Raw genomic sequence first — 18,935 nt, 5'->3', positions numbered from 1 at the left:
TCTTTCACAGGCCCTGTTATACATGCCATTTTCTGGATCCAGTTCATTAACCTCTGCTCCACAATATGGCCTGTGACTGCAAGTTGAGTGTTCCTCATATTTGGGAGGGAAGGAAGTAGAACCTATGTTTCATTTTTCTTTTCTATATGAAGTCAGAAAGTTGTTGTCCTCACTGCTGCAAAACAACTTTCTATAGTTGATACTACCAAAAAGTTTTGAAACCCAAGGAGGAGGGTAACTTGTGTTTGAATGGGTTTTGAGTTTGTAACAGTTACTGAGCTCGAGTGTAGTGACATAATCTCTTCTAAGGAAATCCTCCATCTAACAGCCTCAAGAAAAGGCTATGCTTACCCATGGTTCTCCTAGCTCCATTACTTTTAACTGTAGAGATACCAAGCATTCTTTCTGCAGTGCAGATTCAGCCTGAGCAGTCTGTCCAAGAAACAGATAGCCCAGCTATTGCAATAGCTTTTGCTTTGCCCATTGTCTGAGGTTTGGTCCAAAATACAGTCTCGAGGAGGGGAACGTCTGGACCCACCACCACCACCTTTGAAATTCCTAATTCTCCAAAGCCCAAACCATTATGGCCAATGGGTGTGGTAGTCCAATAGTCAGAGCCAAAGATTCCCAACCGTTGCCTTAAAAATAATTTTGAACCGCTTTGGTATTAATCTTCCCTTAACCATGGAGGAAAAAACGAGCCAATAACTTGCAGCTGCTATTTAGAAAGTAAATAGTTATGTTTCAAGTCACAACGTAATTAGGAGGAGGGGACAGAAGTGTTTTGACATTTAGTTGAATTCTGCATTTTGTTTTTTTGGAAATGAGTTTGGAAGATACATGGTCAAAACTTTTATTCACTTGGGGAAATGCAACGATTTTACCAATGTGTTTGAGCCCTTGGAAAACTTGCCTGTTCTGCTAGGAGCACAGCTGTAGCAGAGTCTGCCACTATAGAGCCCCTCAGCTCAGCCTTCCAAGTACTTTGCATGTGTTATGGACTGTGGTTCCCATCCATCCCAGCAAACCTGACCCATGATGAGGAAACATGAGAGCTAAAGTCCAAGACATCCAGACAGCCTTAATGCTACTTGTTGAGGAGCAGTGTGTGTTTGGTTGTGATGGTCTTGAGATTTGCAGGGATTTTGGTGGCTGAGTATAGCTGTGCTGTGGTTCAGCAGACGCTAAGCACTGTTTTAAAAGCATGCTTTTTCTAGTCTAATTTGCACTAAAATTTTACAAACATTAAAAACATATGCAGAATATTTACACAATAGTCCTTCAATTAAAAATAAAAAGCTTTCCACACAAATTTAGGAAGCAATTTGTGAAAAGCACCAAAGCTAAAATGAAACTTTGCCATGCAGCGTTACTAATTCTGCTGTGCTTTCTCCTCTAGATGAAGCACGCCATAAAGGTATTCTAATCAGTTACCTTTATACACCTTTCAACAAAGGTGACATACATAGATCTCCATCCTACTTTAACTTCACAGCAGCCCTGTGAGGTAGTTCAGGGTGGGCCAAAGTTTCTGAGCGAGTTTCACAGTTCAGTGAGACATGAATCTCTGTCAACAGTCCAACACTAACCATTATGCCATGCTATCTTACAAAAAGCATGGTTCCTGCTGTCATGTCTCTCTCTGTCCACCCTTTCTTGGAAAGTCAGCTGCAATTCTACATTTGGCTTCTATGCAGAATATCAACACAAAACAAGTGCCAAAGACTGTTGCCCCAGAGTTTAAAACAGATACTATAGGAAACTGGTGTTTCCTGTAGGAATTGTTATTTTAAGAGAACTGGTTTTTCTTCCCCATCAAAGGCTTTAAGTCTGCTGAGGTCTCCCAATGGTGCAAGTTTTCTAGGGCCTGTTGCATAGGTCCACTGGTTGAGCCCCTTGAAATCAGGTAAATGCTTTGAAGCATTCACTTGTTGGCTGCTTACTCACAGGCAAGCATGAGCTAGGAGTAATGGAATGGTAGCTGCAAATGATGTTTTGCATATTCTTCCTTTTTATAATGCAAGAGTCTAGTCCTGCTCATAGCAAAAATCAAAGATTAAAAACCACTTGGCAAGATAACCACGTATATAAAAGGCACGGGGATGGTTTGTACCGAGTCCTGCAGGTAGATCAGAAGAGCAACAGGATCTCTATGACAGCAGGATTTTAACTGAGTTGCTTGCTAAATCAGCTAAATGGGAACTTGGGACTTGTGTTAACTTTATTTGAATTCAAGATGGTTGCTCCACTTAAAGGCAGAAAAAGAAAGGGGTGGATTCTTCCAGCACACAAACTGGCTGAGTATTAGTATGATTTGTTCCTACTTCATAAGAGTTGTTTGGTTAAACGTACAGCCACACAGAAGGGAAATACCTAATGCTGCAAGGATGGCTGTGTGGAAACAGAGGCCAAACTTACTGGCACCAAGGGGAATGAAGAGTTGGGTTGGGGACAATATGGACAGGTCATATCACTACAAACTCATCTGCACAGATGCAGAAGAAAAAAAGTGTCTGTTGGGATGCATGACCTAGTTGGATAAGGTCCTTTGGTCCTGGTTTTAAGGAGGAAAAAAATGATGGCTATCATTCAGCATGTTTTCATAAGGAGACTTGTATGTGTGAGAAACAGAATGGAGTAGTTTTGCAGTATTTATATGCGCCAAGAGGCTGCCATGTCCATTGTGCAATGGTAGCCAGCGGAGTGACTGATGTGCCATAGCCCCAATATGCATTGGGGCATTCACAAGGCACAGCTGGACACTGGGCAAGAAGTTCTGGGGTGCATCACAAGAGCCTGATGTACACTGGAATACTTGCCAGTGCCTGGATATACATGTTCTCAATTCATTAACACCTTATTGCATTGCTGCAACATGACTACAGGTTCCTAAAGTTACAAAACCTAGACTGGAGTAGAATCTCAGCCCACGTTACTAACTAAAAGCTAAAACAATTACTTTAAGACATTTACCCTGAAACACTGGTTTGCAGATCCAACTTTAGCCTTTGCCGCTGCAGAATCCTAACAGGACTTTGGAAAAATTTCAGGCTTCCAGTATGGGCAACATAAAGAGTAGGATGTACATAAGTTATTTTAACTTAATAATTTAGAAACACAAAACTTGGATGAATGATAAAAGAGTAAAGGTCCCAGCTGCATCTCTCTAGCCACCTTAATAGTCATGCCTTTTACATGATAGGAGATCAGGGACCCCCAATCCTCGATCAGCTATTCTCATCTGTCGGCCTCAGAAGCCAAAGGACCAGCCATGGAGGCTGAGCTCCAAACATCAACCACAGCAAAAGCTTGGCCCCCTTTCCTCATATGAGGAACCTTTTCATTTCTACCCACTCTTTGGTCCTCATTCTGTACCAATCCGGCTGTTAGAGAAGACTCAGGAAAGACAGGGAAAAGAGTAGAATGGACAAAGCATTCTACTGCTAGAATGGTCAATGGTCCCAACTGGTGTCTGCATCAATCATACAAAGGAGAGAAAGGAAGAGAGGAAAATAACAGGAGCAATGGTCTTCCCTGAGTGAGAAACTAACCAGTCCTTGGCATGGCACTGGTGCAGCAACGGCTGTGCAGAAGATGCCATCTTCCAGATGCTAGTTCTTGCTGAAGCCTGTGGGGTTTTGTGACTGCCACCTCCACAAATCCTCACCTGAAAAAGGTGGAGAGGAGAAATATTAGCAATAGAACCTATTACTTGGAGAGGTGGGTCTTTTTTCGGGTCTTTGAAAGGGCTGAGCATTTATTTACCTGCTGGAGATGCTCTAGTCTAGCTAGACTTCCTCCATTGAGCAGGAGGTTGGGCTCAAGCTATAAGGCCCCTTCCAGCTCTATGGTTCTGTGAGAATATTAACAATCTTCATTCATTCTTTTATGCTCAATCTTACACACACAACAGTTTCCTTTAGAGATGCAACAAGCAAGAGTGGCTGGAATGTGGAAGGGAAGGTGGGAAGCTTTCTTCCTTTTCCAACTCCTTCCACTAGGAAGGGGAGGGAAAAAATATGGGTGGAAAGACACAGTGGGTGGGATAAGGGACCATTTGGGGAGGAAGTTCTACTTACACATTTTGTCCAGGCCAAATACAGCTTTCCAGCCTAGCTCCTTTTCCGCTAGGGCTGGGTTTGCGAAGCAGGAGGCTATGTCCCCTTCCCGCCTTGCAACAACCTTGTATTTTATCTAGAAGAGAGAAGAACAGTAACACCTCAGCTATCTGGATAACTTGACTGGATGCAGCTACTAGGATGACCAGAACCTCAAGAGATGTGGTCAGGTACTACACAGTGATGCATCTTAAATGGTGTTGTGAACTCAGAATGTAAGAACCATTGGAATGCTTTCATGCTTATTACCAGATAGCATCACAAGTAACACCTGAAACCAATTCCTTCCCTCCCCATACCCCCATGGACTGGTTACTATACCTCCTTTCCTGATGCCTTTTCCATGGCTTTCACCATCTGGAGGACTGAGTAGCCAGTGCCTGTTCCAAGGTTATAGATCTGAAATAATGCAAATCTTGTCAATAATACAGGCTAGCATTGCACTTGGGACTTAGATCTTTGTGTGCCTTATAGAATCATAGAGTTGGAAGAGACCGCAAGGGCCATCCAGTCCAACCCCATTCTGCCATGCAGGAAATCACAAAGCATCCCCGACAGATGGCCATCCAGCCTCTGTTTAAAGTCCTCTAAGGAAGGAGACTCCACTACATTATGAGGGAGCTTGTTCCACTGTTGGACATTCCTTACTGTTAGGAAGTTCCTCCTAATGTTGAGGTGGAATCTCTTTTCCTGGAGCTTGCATCTATTGCTCCATTGGGTCCTAGTCTCTGCAGCAGCAGAAAACAAGCTGGCTTCCTTCTCAATGTGATATCCTTTCAAGTATTTAAGCAGGGCTATCATATCACCTCTTAACCTTCTCTTCTCCAGGCTAAACATCCCCAGCTCCCTAAGTTGTTCTTCATAGGACATGGTTTCCAGACCCTTCACCATTTTAGTCTCCCTCCTTTGGACACGCTCCAGTTTCTCAACATCCTTTTTGAATTGTGGCGCCCAGAACTGGACGCAATATTCCAGGTGGGGCCTGACCACAGCAGAATAAAGTGGGACTATTACTTCCCTTGATCTAGACACTAAACTTCTATTGATGCAGCCTAAAATCACATTGGGATCATGTTCAATTTGTGGTCTACTTGGACTCCCGGATCCTTTTCACACATATTCTCCTTCAGCCAGGTGTCACCCATCCTATATCTGTTCATTTCATTTTTCCGCCCTAAGTGCAGTACCTTACATTTCTCCGTGTTGAAATTCATTTTGTTAGCTTTGGCCCAGCTTTCTAATCTATTAAGGTTATTTTGAATTTTGATCCTGTCCTCTGGGGTATTAGCTGCTACTCCTAGTTTGGTGTCATCTGCAAATTTGATGAGTATGCTCCCAATTCTGTCATCCAAGTCATTGATAAAGATGTTGAACAGCACTGGGCCCAGGACAGAGCCCTGTGGGACCCCACTGGTCACTTCTCTCCAGGATGAAAAGGAGCCATTGCTGAGCAGCACCCTTTGGGTTCGGCCGTACATGTGCACAAAATTGAACTGAATAGTTTTGCAACATCTATATTCACCTAGGGCTGCCATGACATAACAATGTATGGCTTCCACTACGCAATAGCAGCCAATGGAGCCACCAATGTGTCATGGCCCAATGTGTAATGGGCCCCGATGGGCATCCAGACACCAGCTAGAAAGTGCTGCAATGCTCAATGTGCGCTGGAGCACTCTTGCCAGTGCCCAGATGCTCATTTTCACATTTCACAAGCAGGGGTTCATTGTCCTTCTGCAATATAGCTATGGATCTGTAAAGTTACAAAATATAGACTGTGACAAAGGATCTCAGCCATAATTTAAGTTTTTCCTATACTGCCCTCAGCAAGTGTGGCATTTCAGAGAGAAGACATGGGAGGCAGGTGCTATCACAAGTTTATACATGTAAATCAAGGTCATGCTACAAAGGGAAGAGGCAAGTGGGCAGGACAAGATCATGCATGCTTACAAATACTTAGTTTTGAGGATGGGAATGGAAAGGGTTACACTGAAGGGAGTATTTTCTGCCTGAAAGACATCTTGTGGAAGACAGGTGATCTGTGTCATGCAAGATGTTCCAGGCGGAAGGGAAGGGCAAATGGAAGTTTATCAAGCTTGGCATTTGAATTATGACTGGGTCACAAGAACGTACCAGATGATGGGAACCTTTGAGCTGCTAGATGTTTTAGGTTTCAGCTCCCATCAGACTCATCCAGCACGGTCACTCATAAGGGACTGTGGAGGCTGAAGTCTCAAACATCTGGAGAACTAACCCTGGTGTAAACCTTTAACAGTGAATAAAGTCGTTGCTGGATATCACATGAGAGCTTCCCTACCTTACAGCCACAATTCTCCCTGAGCTTCTTCAGTGCTGCAATGTGGCCTTTGGCAAGATCCACCACATGGATGTAATCCCGAACCCCTGCCAGAGAACATGGAAGTAAGTCCAACAACGTTCTGCCCACCCAGTCTGAGCCGTCCTTCACCCTACTGTGGCCAACAGTGACTTTAAAATATGGATGCCATATTTAGCTATAAATGGAGAGATGAAATAGGCTAAAGGCCGGTGGTGTCGTCCAAAGGATTACTTGACCCTTTGCTCACTCCAGTCCATCGCTTATGGAAGATCTGAATACAGAAGGGTCCTTTTCCTGACTGCTCAAGTCTCCTGCCAGTTTTCAACTGGACTGGAAGACACATAGGTTCACATGAGTTTGCTTTCCTACATCCATAAAGGTGTGTATTCTCTCTGACAATACACACATGCAGGCAGCACATATAATACATTGCATAGCAAATTCATCCGGTTACGGATGGAATAAAAAAGAAAAGAAGTTATCCTAGTACTTGCTTAGCAAGAGCTGCTTGCATCAATGAGTCAAGGCTGCCTTGGGGACCGGTGCCCAAGTCTCACAAAGTCTACAGAACAGGTATCAAAAGACTTTGGGGACCTAGAGAGTGTACATCTCTAATGCCATTTGAATGGCTGAAATCCTGTTGGTTTGTCTCAAGAACCATTCAATCGATGACCAAATGTAAAGTCAACACATACATAAATTCAGTTGGTTCAATGGCTCTACTCTATTCGGGACTAATGAAGTTTTAGGCAAATATGGCCAGTGGGGTATAAGAATACAAGCAACCAGACAGCCATTCCCTTGCCTGCATTCATACCAGTAATTTAATGATAGAGATTACAGGAAAATAAGGTATTGAATCAGGGGGTACCTAAAGCAAAAGGAGAAGGCAAGAGAAGTGATGGTCATGCTAATCCTCCTCCCCCCCCACCAGTTTGGGCTGGGCTGGATCCCAATTTACACAAATAGGGTGGGGTGTATGTGCGTTGGGGTATATGTGTGTTTGCCTACTCCTGCTTTACATCCTAGTCCAAATTTCAAGGAGCTTTAAGGGGGACTTTTGTTTTTAAGCTTGGACCATTGAAGGCCAACTCACCTGTCCCATCCACCGTACTGTAATCGTTCCCAAATACGTTCAGGTACTCTCTCCGGCCCACAGCCACCTTCGGTGGAGAGTCAAATGAAAGAGGGGAAAAAGAACGAAGGAGTTAACAGGAAAATATCTCCACACAATAGACAAAGCTGGTTGAACACTCCTACGAATGGAAGGGTTTGATACCTGGGCAACATAAGGCATCAGATTATTTGGGATTCCCTGCGGGTCCTCTCCAATTTTTCCTGACTTGTGAGCTCCAATGGGATTGAAGTATCGCAGGAGGACAGCATTCCAGTCCTGAGAGAATGAGCACAGAGAGAAATACACTTGTGTTATATATGGTTGTATTATATACACAGTTCAATATTTTTATTTATTTCATTTGTATGAAATTTCTCCCCATAAGGACTCAACTGAGGTTATACTTTGGACACATCATGGGACAACATGATTCACTGGAAAATATTATGAAGCTTGGAAAAAGTGGAAGGCAGTAGGAAAAGAGGAAGACCACATTACACTTTAGTTTTTTGCCTTCAAGTTGTTTCTGACTCGTGGCAACCCTAAGGCGAATCTATAACAGGGTTTTCTTGGCTAAATTTGTTCAGAAGGGGTTTGCTTCTACCTTCCTCTGAGGCTGAGAGAGTGTGATTTACTCAAAGTCACCCAGTGGGTTTCGATGGCTGACTGAACTGAACCCTGGTTTCCTGGGTCCTAGTCCAACACCCAAACCACTGTGCCATGCTGGCTTTCTACATTACCAATGGATTCTCCCAATCATGAAAGCCACAGCTCTGAATTTATATGACCTGAGAGGGTCTGTTGGAGACCTCTCATTCATAGGGCTGCCAAAAGTCAAAGCCGGCTTGACAGCAAGTAACAACAACAGCAATTGTATACAATTGGAGTACGGTCTCCAAGCAGAAAGGGACCGTTGGAATGCTGCTACTCTGCTTTCTTACAGGTTCTGCCTTGCACAAGTCCTGGATCATTTCTTCAATGAAATATTTGGATTTGCCATAAGGGTTGGTACAGCCTCCGACCGGATGCTTCTCATCGAGAGGGAGATAGGCCGGGTCTCCGTAGACTGTAGCTGAACTGCTGAACACAATGTTCTTGACTCCATGCGCTTTCATGGCCTGAGGAAGGGAGGAAAAGAGAAAATAGCAGGGTCCAGGTTTGACTCTGAACTTCAAGGGGCCAAACCCTATCCCCAAAAGATTCAGCACCCTGAGTGGCTTCTCTGGACTGAAACCCAGAGTAGATTCTCCACCCCATTAATAGGGAAGAAACTGGCTGGCACTGCCCTGCCTTACATCTTAGCCAGGAGAGATCTGGCCTCCATACTGCTAGACTTACAGAGGCAGAATTGGAGGCAAGAAGCACTAAGCAGCACCTCTGGGGACTCTCCAGGCATTTGTCCCATGTGTTCATAAGGCAAGGGCAGAAATCAAACACTTATCCTCCCCACTATGGGTCTCAAACAGGCTTGGCAAATCCGTGCCTCAGCTGCAAGCTACTCACCTCCAGCAACTGGATGGTCCCCGTCAGATTCACCTTGTAGTATTCTAGTGGAATCTGGACAGACTCTCCAACAGCTTTGAGACCGGCAAAATGTATCACTGCTGAGAAGTGATGCTGAAAGAAAGCAGAAATCAGGCCATGTTAAATACATTGTTGTTGTTACCAGTGTCACACAGAGCTAGAATGTGCATTTTCCATTCCCATTTTTTCTGTGATGGCCTCCTCCCCAACAAAGAGAGAACCCAGTATCCTATTAGGGACTGTTACGGAGTAAGTTGTGCTAGGCTTGCATGTCAATTTTCCAAGGCAAGACACAATGTCCATATCCTGCTGACACTCAGGTAAGCTGAGTTGTGCATGTGAGACTGTTGTGCATGCACCAGCACATTAAAGTATACATAGTAGCCTGTGGATGGGCACTGCTTGTGCATTGCAACTGCTCAATCGATTGTCAGCCATGTGCACTGACCACTGGTCCACACAAGTTGTGCTATGTTGGTATTCAATGTATGTGTCGTGTAATGTAACCCTGACAATGGATATTTGCTGAAGTGGTGGAGGATCTTAGTTGTGCAGTGTTTGCAGGGGGATATGAGCAATAATTGGTAGTGGAAATAGAGCTCCACATATAGAATGAGTGTGCATGCAACAGTGCTTTAATGTTCAGAGAGCAGTGTGAAAATGGGCATTAAGTGTGCACACTGTGCTACAAGGCAACCAAATACATTAGAGGCTACTGTGCATTTGCTGGCAGCATAGAAGAAATCATATAACTCTACCAGCATATATGTATGTTATCCTGATTCAGAATCATGGCCACTGAGTGGTCAGATCAGGGCCTCACCTTCTTGAAGAGCTCCTGGAGGCCAGCCACATCGAGAACGTCCAGCTTCTGGAATGGGATCTCTTTCCCCACAATCTCCTCCACCCGCCGAATGCTCTCGGGTACCATGTTGATTCCTAGGGAGAGAAAGTCTGTTTGTGACACTATGCAGGGTGGGCCTCATACTCAACCCATTGCTGTCTTCTTAAGAAGGGAACAGGTTCAGAGCATGCTTCTGCTCTGCCACAGACACAAATACAACACTGGAAACAGCAGCAGTTGAGAGCACGACAACTAAATCCATGCCTGAAGGATTTCCCATGCAAGCTCAAGCCTAGCCTTTGATCGCAGCCTGGAAAAGTTTATTTTTTGGACTGTGAGTCCATCAGCCAATATGATCAGGAAATCTGTGATCACCCACTCCAGCTGCTTCCTCCCATATGAGCCAAGCTGGGACAATGAACCTTGCTGCCCTTATCCCAGTCCGTCTTCAGCTCCAGTATAAGGTCCCTCATAAAATTTTGATTAGCAAACTTATGGAAAGTAGAACAGTCCTTCTAGTTTAGTGGCGGCAACACTGGTAATGACTCACTAGGATTTTAAGAGAGGAGTTTCCCTACCTGGAGGTGCAGGGCATTGAACCAACAGCCTCCTGTATGTAAAGCATAACTCCTACCACTGAACTACATCTCTTCTCAGTGGAAGCAGCTTTGTCACAAGATTAATCCACCATACAGCTCAATATTCTCAACTCTGACTTGCAGCTGTTCTCCAACGTTTCACGCAAGAATCTTTTCCACACCTTTCCTTGGTGATAATTGAACCCAAAACCTGCACACAAAACAGGCGCTGTGGCCCAGAGCTCCAGCCCTTAGCCACGTTGGCCAGAATCCTGCTAGCTGGCTTATGCTAGCTCAACTGGGGGGTTACGCCAGTGTAAGTACTTTTCTGGAAGTTGTGCAAAGAGGCAATGCCTTGTACATTGTGCAATGCCTCTGTCTCTGCTGTGCAATGGAAGCTGAACAGCTCCCCAGCCCTTCGCTGTGGGGTTTATTTGGCGCAACTAGACAATCTGGGGGAACTAGACTGGCATGAATTCATGGCTCCACAGGGAAGGTCCACCAGCACACCGTGACAGTCCAGCAAGAGCCTCGGCTTCCTTTGCCTTACCTTGGATGGCATTGTGGAAGTTGTCGATGACCACAGGCGCATAGCCTGCCTCAACCAGCTCCAGCACGCAGTGGCTACCTATGTAGCCAGCTCCACCCGTCACCAGGATCTTTTCCACCATCGTCACCTGAAAGCAGAAAGAGAAGCCTCCTGTGAAAAGGGGAATTTCAGGAAGGGGCAGTTTCTGGGACCTCAGAGATAGAGAAGCATAACCGAGGGACCAGAGCATGAGCGGGCATCCTAAAGCCATAAGGCCTAATTCAGCCCTCTGAAGGCTCCAATGTGGTCCTTCTGAGGTTTCTCCGAGAGCCATGTCCCCTTTCCTACAATGCCACCATTTGGATATTCGCAGTGGCAATAGATGGGAGACCGTCAACCAAGTATTGTAGGCTATGTTTCAGAAGAAGGAACTGACAAAACTACTTCTGAGGATTCCTTCCTTGCGTAAGAAAACCCTCTGAAATTCATGGAGCCGCAATAAGTAGACAGGCAACTGGAAGGTACATACAAAAATTGTGTCCAAATACCTTGGTGGCACCACCAGATCCCATCTGATCTTGGAAGTGAATCAGGGTCAGCCCTGCTTAGTATTTAGATGGGAGATCGCCAATGAATGTTGGTGCTGGAGGCTCTATTTCAGAGCAAGGAACTGGCAAAACCACCTCTGAGTATTCCTTGACTAAGAAAACCCTATGAAACCCATGAGGTTGCCATAAATCGACAGGCCACTTGAAGGCATATACATACATACATACATACATATATAAATACCTTAAAGGCACCAGATATTTTGTGCTCTTGGGAACTAAGCAGGGTCACCCTGAATCAGTACTCAGATGGCAGACCAGGTGCTGGAGGCTCTATTTCAGAGGAAGGAACCGGCCGAACCACCTCTGAATATTCCTTGCATCCAAAACATTCATGGAGTTCATTGGGTTGCCATAAGACAAAGACCTGAATGTACACATACACACACATCCCTTTTTATACTGAAACAGACTAACATGGCTATCTTTGAAAACTTCTTAAAACAGACATTCATGCAGAGGTTCAGCGCCATTAAGAATTACCTTCCAGGACTTAGTATGTACAGGGATCTTGTAGCACCTTTGAGACTAACTGGAAGAAAGAAGTTGGCAGCATGAGCTTTCGTAGACTTCGGTCTACTTCCTCAGATACATTTGGACTTCCAGGACTTAGATTTGGATGTTCAGATTGTTGGAGTTTATATGTTCTGTGTTAACTAAACCTCCCCAGAGGACGGTGAGATGGTGGATAAGGCTCAACCCTTGAAGGATGGAAGGGCTCAGAGGCAGGGAGTGGGAACGATGACCGCCATTCTCTTTTGGCTAAAAACAAGTGAGAAAGCTGCCAACTCCATCAGACAGCTGGCCAAAAGGTACACCTCTGACTCTTCCGTAATGGGAAGGCGGAGGAGAAGGGATGGTTTCTTGCCCATACGGTGAAAGAGGCTTCTGTCCCTTTGCTCCCTGGGGAAGAAGGCAACGCCTCAACAGGAAGGGATGGGCAGGAGGTTGTGGCATGTTGTGTCCCAAACGGAGAATTTTTGCAACAGGCACGCTTCAGTCTGGAGTTGGCACGGTTCGGTCTCTGCCTGGAATAGAAGCATCTGCAAAGACATTGCCCCTGGAAACCGTTTTCAGAAAGGCTCACTCCAAAAAGCCTTTGTATATATACATATATCTCTATGTGTGTGTATTCTGTGTATAGATATGTGTGCGTGTGTGTGTAGAATTCAAAGATATAGCCATGTCAGTATGTAGAATTGGTACGTAGAGAGATCTTGTAACACCTTTGAGACTCACTGAAAGAAAGAAGTTGGCAGCATGAGCTCTCCTAGACCTAAGTCTCCGTAGACTTTAGATTCAGATGCATCTCAGGAAGTAGACTTCAGTTTAGGAAAGCTCATGCTGCCAACTTCTTTCTTTCAGTGAGTCTCAAAGATGCTACAAGATCTCTCGAAATAGCTCTGATAATACTACTAATAATGCTAATAATAAAGTCTACTGGAAGTCCCTTCCAACCTATAACTCTAGGTTTTAGCCACCCAGAAGAAGGCTGAATCCAAAAGCTGGAAGCATTACTCCTTTGGACTACAACTTCCAGAATCCCTAGCCAGTATGGGAATTTGGGGAGTTAAGAGGCCAAAACAGTAAGGTTTTCCATGCCATGGCAGAAATGTAAAAGAGTTTTAGTTTACTTTCTACACACATGAGTCAGATGTCATTCTTTAAAGCATCCACCAAAAAAACAAGGATCAACAACAACCCACCACTTTCCCCCTAAAAGAGGACAAACAACAACAAAAACTGGGGTCAAAGACTTCATCTACATTGCAGAATTAATGTAGTTTGGTGCCGCTTTAACTTCCACAGTTCAATGCTATGGAAGTCTGGGATCTATAGTTTTGTGAGCTATTTAGTCTTCAGAGAGCTCTGGTGCCACAACAAAATACAAATGCAACGACTCCATAGGATGGTGACAGTTAAAAATTAATGCAGTAATTCTGCAGTGTGGCAGCAGCATACAGGTTTCTCTTGCTATCTCAGTCATAGCCTGTACATCATCCTAAACCTGAACCATTGCCTTTTGCTCCAAAAATGCATTTCACCAAGTACAGCATCAGGGTGTTCCTGATTAAGAAATCTCCCCATTTGCCAAAACAGGAGCTCTGACAGCGCTCAGCGGCTATGATGCTTTTCCCTGGTCATTTCTCCTGGCTGGACAGACCATCTGCCTGGCCTGGCGTAACCTCAGCCTGGGCCCAAAAACCACGTTTTCAATCCATTTTCAGCTTACTGTAAAATCTGAAAACCTTTGCTGCGGAGTGATTAATGTCGCAAGCTTCTATTGCCAGGACAGACCAAAAATACCTAATGCTTCGAGCGATCATAGAGTCCTCAGCTCTCTCTTTAAGTGAATCACGAGATATATATATATATATATATCATACACACACACACACACACACATTTTTCCATACTGCAGCAGAAGTATTAGACTTCTAATACACATATATACTGAATGTATCCAAAATTCTTCAGGTCCCAAGCATTTCGGATGAGGGAGACTCATCCTATAACAATATAACATAATGTAGAATGATAATTATTTAATATGTGTGTGTGTATGTGTGTGTATGTGTGTGTGTGTGTGTGTAGATAGATAGATAGATAGATAGATAGTGGCAGAAGTGTTAGAATTTTACTATAGATATATAGTAGATTTATCCAAAATCCAAAGCGCTTCTAATCCCAAGCATTTTGGATAAGGGAGACTCAACCTATTAACAATATAATGTAGAATTATGTGTGTGTGTGTGTGTGTGTGTAGGTATGTACACACACACACTCATATGTATATACACACAGACACACCTTTTCATGCTGTAGCAGAAGTGTTAGAATTTTACTATACATGTATCCAAAATCCAAAATGCTTCTGGTCCCAAGCATTTCGGATAAGGGAGACTCAACCTATAACAATAAAATAGACAGGTAAGCCCTCCATATCCACTGGTTTTTATCCACAGATTCAAGCATCCAGGGCTTGAAAATGTTTTTATAATATATAAATTCCACATAAGGGACACCATTTTACTGGGCCAATGTATTCAATGGGACTTGAGCGTCCACGGATTTTGGTATCCAAAACCAAACCCCAGCGGATACCAAGGGCCGACTGTAATGTAAAAGTATAATTATTTTACGCGCAGACATATATTTGGTCTATGTGCATATACAGAATGAGGAAGGAAAGACAAGAGAGTTAGAATTAAGAATTAAATTAGGATTAATTATTTAGACTTCAAGTAGAATTAAGGATATCCCTGAGCATTAGGAAAGGAAAATTGCAGGTCGAGTCTCCCTTATCCAGAATCATAGAGTTGGAAGACGCCACAACGGCCATCAAGTCCCACCCCCTGCCATGCAGGAAATCACATTCAAAGCATGCAAAGGAATCTTGTAGCACCCTGAGACCATTAAAAGAAAGAGATTGGCAGCATGAACCTTCATGGCCTTGAGCCCAATTCATCATATGCATGATAGACCTTGTCACAATATGTCTGGGACCAGGAGTGTTTCGGATTTTGGAATACCTGCATATACAGAATGAGGAAAGAAAGGCAAGAGGATGGAAGTCAGTACTAGTTCATCCTAGTTTCTGGACCCAGAGGTGTGCCAGGGCATAATCACACTGAACAGGTGTGCAAGTCGAAGGCTTTCATGGCCGGCATCCATTGTTTTAAGTGGGTTTTGGGGGCTATGTGGCCATGTTCTGTATGCGCAACCGGTTACATGGCCACCAGCCAACTGCTCCAGGCAACAGGATCTAAAGACGTCACGGGTTTTATAAAGGTAAAACAGGGAAGGGCCTGGATTAGTCAAACTCCCGAGAATGAAACAAAGGTGTTTTGAATGTTTATATTTGGAACGGCAGGTTATATCCGACACGGACTCTATGCACAGGCAACCCTTTGAGCAAATGCACAAAGGTATGTATGGGCGGCACGCAATCCGGCCACATCAGCAACGCCTCGCCCAAGCCGCCCGGCCCTGGCACACCTTGCAGGATTCGAATCCAATTCGGTCACTGACCAGTATAGAATAAAATAAAGTAAAATGATGAAATTAAAATAAATATACTAAACAAGTGAAATAACAGAGTAAAATACAGCCTATTAATATTAATATTAATCCTATTATTGTTTTAAATGATCTCCCGTTATGCACCTTTGCAGTTCCCTGGCTGAGTTTCTTAGCTACGTAGCAAAGTGTATGTAAAGTTAGCTAAACATAGACCTTAACAGGTCTAAAAACAACAACAACAACAACAACAACAACAAACACTTCCAACAGTCAAACATCTCGCAAGGGCTGAAACTTTTGTTGACATGAAAAAACAAACTTAGCAAAGCCATACATGCCGTTTTTATATAAGGGACACTGTTTCACTATGACATTGTATATATATCATGGGACTTTTGAGCATCCATGGATTTTGGTACCCAAAGGGGGTCCTGGAATTGAACTCCAGCGGATGCCAAGCGCCAACTTTATATCATCATCATCATCATCATCATCATCATCATCATCATCATCATTTTGCAATCCAATTCACACTCTCTCAGCCTCAGAGGATAGATAGCAAGGGCAAACCCCCTCCGAAGAAACATGCCAACAAAACCCACTGATAACAATTATTATTATCTATGGGTACGGAGCACAGACAATTCGGAAACAGAATGGGGTCCAAATAAGGACAGGTTACAGTATAAATCTTCATATATATATATATATATATATATATGGAGAGGAACTTTGCTATTTCAGATAGAAAACAATTACCATATATATATATATGTATATGTATATATATAATTAAGGATATCCCAGAGCATTAGGAATAGAAAAATTGCTATCTATATAGTAAACGTTTATATACATATATACATATATATATATATATATATATATATTATGCATTATGTATTCAGATGCTGTATTCTGTATCCTATGAATGATGCTATGTCCATAATATTCAGATGATGCAGATATTCAGATGATGTATCCAATGTGTCATGTATCCATAATATGAAGGTCATGCATTAAGCAACTAAGAATATCATGTATTCAATTGCCTTCCAGGGGCGATGTGTCTAAAGTGTATCCAAAACCCCAAAGGATCCCCTTGTTCAGATCTGGGTCCCTCCTCCAAGATCTAGGCTCCGAAATCCAAAATGCTTCCAGTCCCAGGCATTGACTCAACCTATACTATTTCCTACTTCTTCTTATTATTATTATTACTACTATTATTGATTGACATCCCACTTTCTCTCCCTCCCCCCCCAAAAAAATTGGGTCTCAAAGCAGCTCACAGTGCATAAAAACCAATGCAATTAAAAGCATGCAATAATAACATTAACAATGATGCAATGTTTGCATGTTTTGCAAAGCACAAGGACCACAATGATCTTTGCACCCACTTATTTTCCCTATAACAGCATCATTTGTTTCAGCAGCACTGCCAACTCCTCTCCCCTGAGAAGACTGTGTTTCCCCAGTGTACACGTGTCCACTCATTCATTCACACGTGCATTAAAAAAACCCATCTGGCTCACTCACCTGCAATTGCCTCCTTTGCAATGTGGCCTCATTCTAAGGCGCGGCCCCTTTAAGAACTCCCCCCGCCCCTCCGGCCCCTCCCACTGTCTGGCCCCGCCCCTCCCGGTAGCATGGTGACGTGTCACTCTTCTCACTCTTCGCCCCGCCCCCTTGACTACGGAGAGCTGCAAAGGCCTATATTAGTCCATTTATAAGCTTCGCTTTTCTGGTGGAGCGCCTAGTTGTTATTCATCATTTTAAATTCAATTTATTAATAGGTTACATTGCATTTCTGTATGGAATATATATATATATATATATATATATATATATATATCTCCCCCATGGAGCGCCCTCTGGTGGCTGATTGGGTCTCAAGCAGCAGCCATAGTGCCCCATTCTTTTATATAGAATGAATGGGGCACTATGGCTGCTGCTTGAGACCCAATCAGCCACCAGAGGGCGCTCCATAGGGAGACTTATTCATTTGTCTAAGCAGGGATTTCTATCCCGCCTTTGTCCCACAATGGAACTTATTATATCAGGCACTAAAATAAGGAATTATTCAAGAGGCTGAAGTGTGCAATTGCAGCCACAGGAGGGCGCCCGAGAGCGAGGAATGAATGGGGCGCTTAGGCAGCTGCTTGCCCCCTTTCGGCCACCAGAGGGCGCGCCAGTGTTATTTTTAGACTACCATGCCTTGCTCTTTAAAGTATATGTATATTTATATTTATTGTTTATTTATTTTAATTTAATTTAACTTGTTTTATTTATTTTATTTTTATTTTTATTTTTATTTATTTATATATTTATTTATTTATATTTATTTTATTAATTTTAATTGACGTTTAAATTATATTCATATTTAAATTATATTTATGTTTATGTTTAATTTAACTTGTTTTATTTATTGTATTTATTTTAATTGTATGTATTTATTTTATTTTAATTTTATTAATATTAATTTATATTTAAATTATATTTATATTTAAATGATAAAATTCCTTATTTTAGTGCCTTATAGAAATCCTTGAGACAAATTAAAGTCTCCCCATGGAGCGCCCTCTGGTGGCGGATTGGGGCGCTTTGGAACGTGTGTCTCAAGCAGCCTCCAAAGTCTTCCATTCCTTGCTGTGGGGCGCCCTCTTGTGGCAGCATCTCGGCACACTTCCCTTTCCAACACAATCCTTCTATTGGCGTCCCTACGGAGCGCCCTCTGGTGGCCGAAAGGGGAGTTCCTTCCTACCTTGCTCTCGTTCGCCCTCCTGTGGCTCCAATGGCACACTGCAGCCTACGGAGCTTTGAGCGTCCCAAATGACCCTCCCCCAGCCTCTGCATTGCCTGGGGATGATGGGAAGTGTCCTCCAACCCTAGTCTTGAACGGCTTGCTGTGCCTGATGAGGATGATGGGAATTGGAGGGAGAACTCCCCAACCCTTGCATTGGCTGGGGATGATGGGAAGTGTCCTCCAACCCTAGTCTTGAACGGCTTGCTGTGCCTGATGAGGATGATGGGAATTGGAGGGAGAACTCCCCAACCCTTGCATTGGCTGGGGATGATGGGAAGTGTCCTCCAACCCTAGTCTTGAACGGCTTGCTGTGCCTGATGAGGATGATGGGAATTGGAAGGAGAACTCCCCAACCCTTGCATTGGCTGGGGATGATGGGAAGTGTCCTCCAACCCTAGTCTTGAACGGCTTGCTGTGCCTGATGAGGATGATGGGAGTTGGAGGGAGAACTCC

General features: G+C 43.6%; 1 protein-coding gene across 2 annotated transcripts; it reads right to left on the bottom strand.

The window, feature by feature from the left end:
- Positions 1-745: 745 nt before the first annotated feature.
- On the bottom strand, positions 746-17,247 carry LOC149305042 (UDP-glucose 4-epimerase-like). Of its 2 annotated transcripts, none has more exons than XM_089479371.1 (11): positions 17,216-17,247; positions 11,070-11,196; positions 9,921-10,036; positions 9,077-9,190; positions 8,515-8,691; positions 7,736-7,849; positions 7,553-7,619; positions 6,436-6,521; positions 4,440-4,517; positions 4,080-4,194; positions 746-3,667 (listed from the first exon to the last, which is right to left on the bottom strand). In XM_089479371.1, the coding sequence occupies exons 2-11, from the start codon at positions 11,188-11,190 to the stop codon at positions 3,612-3,614; spliced, it is 1,044 nt and encodes a 347-aa protein (XP_089335497.1). In that variant the 5' UTR covers positions 11,191-11,196; positions 17,216-17,247; the 3' UTR covers positions 746-3,611. The 2 variants fall into 2 exon arrangements, with proteins under 2 accessions (XP_089335497.1, XP_089335498.1); XM_089479372.1 differs by lacking the exon at positions 17,216-17,247 and adding an exon at positions 11,841-11,988.
- Between the last annotated feature and the right edge of the window lie 1,688 nt (positions 17,248-18,935).

This window comes from Sceloporus occidentalis, unplaced genomic scaffold (genome assembly GCF_023333645.1).
Source record: "Sceloporus occidentalis isolate IW3139 unplaced genomic scaffold, rSceOcc1.0.p SCAF_13, whole genome shotgun sequence".
Classification (NCBI taxonomy): domain Eukaryota; kingdom Metazoa; phylum Chordata; class Lepidosauria; order Squamata; family Phrynosomatidae; genus Sceloporus; species Sceloporus occidentalis.
Note: the sequence above shows the minus strand (reverse complement) of the source record. Positions and strands in the feature narration are given on the sequence as shown.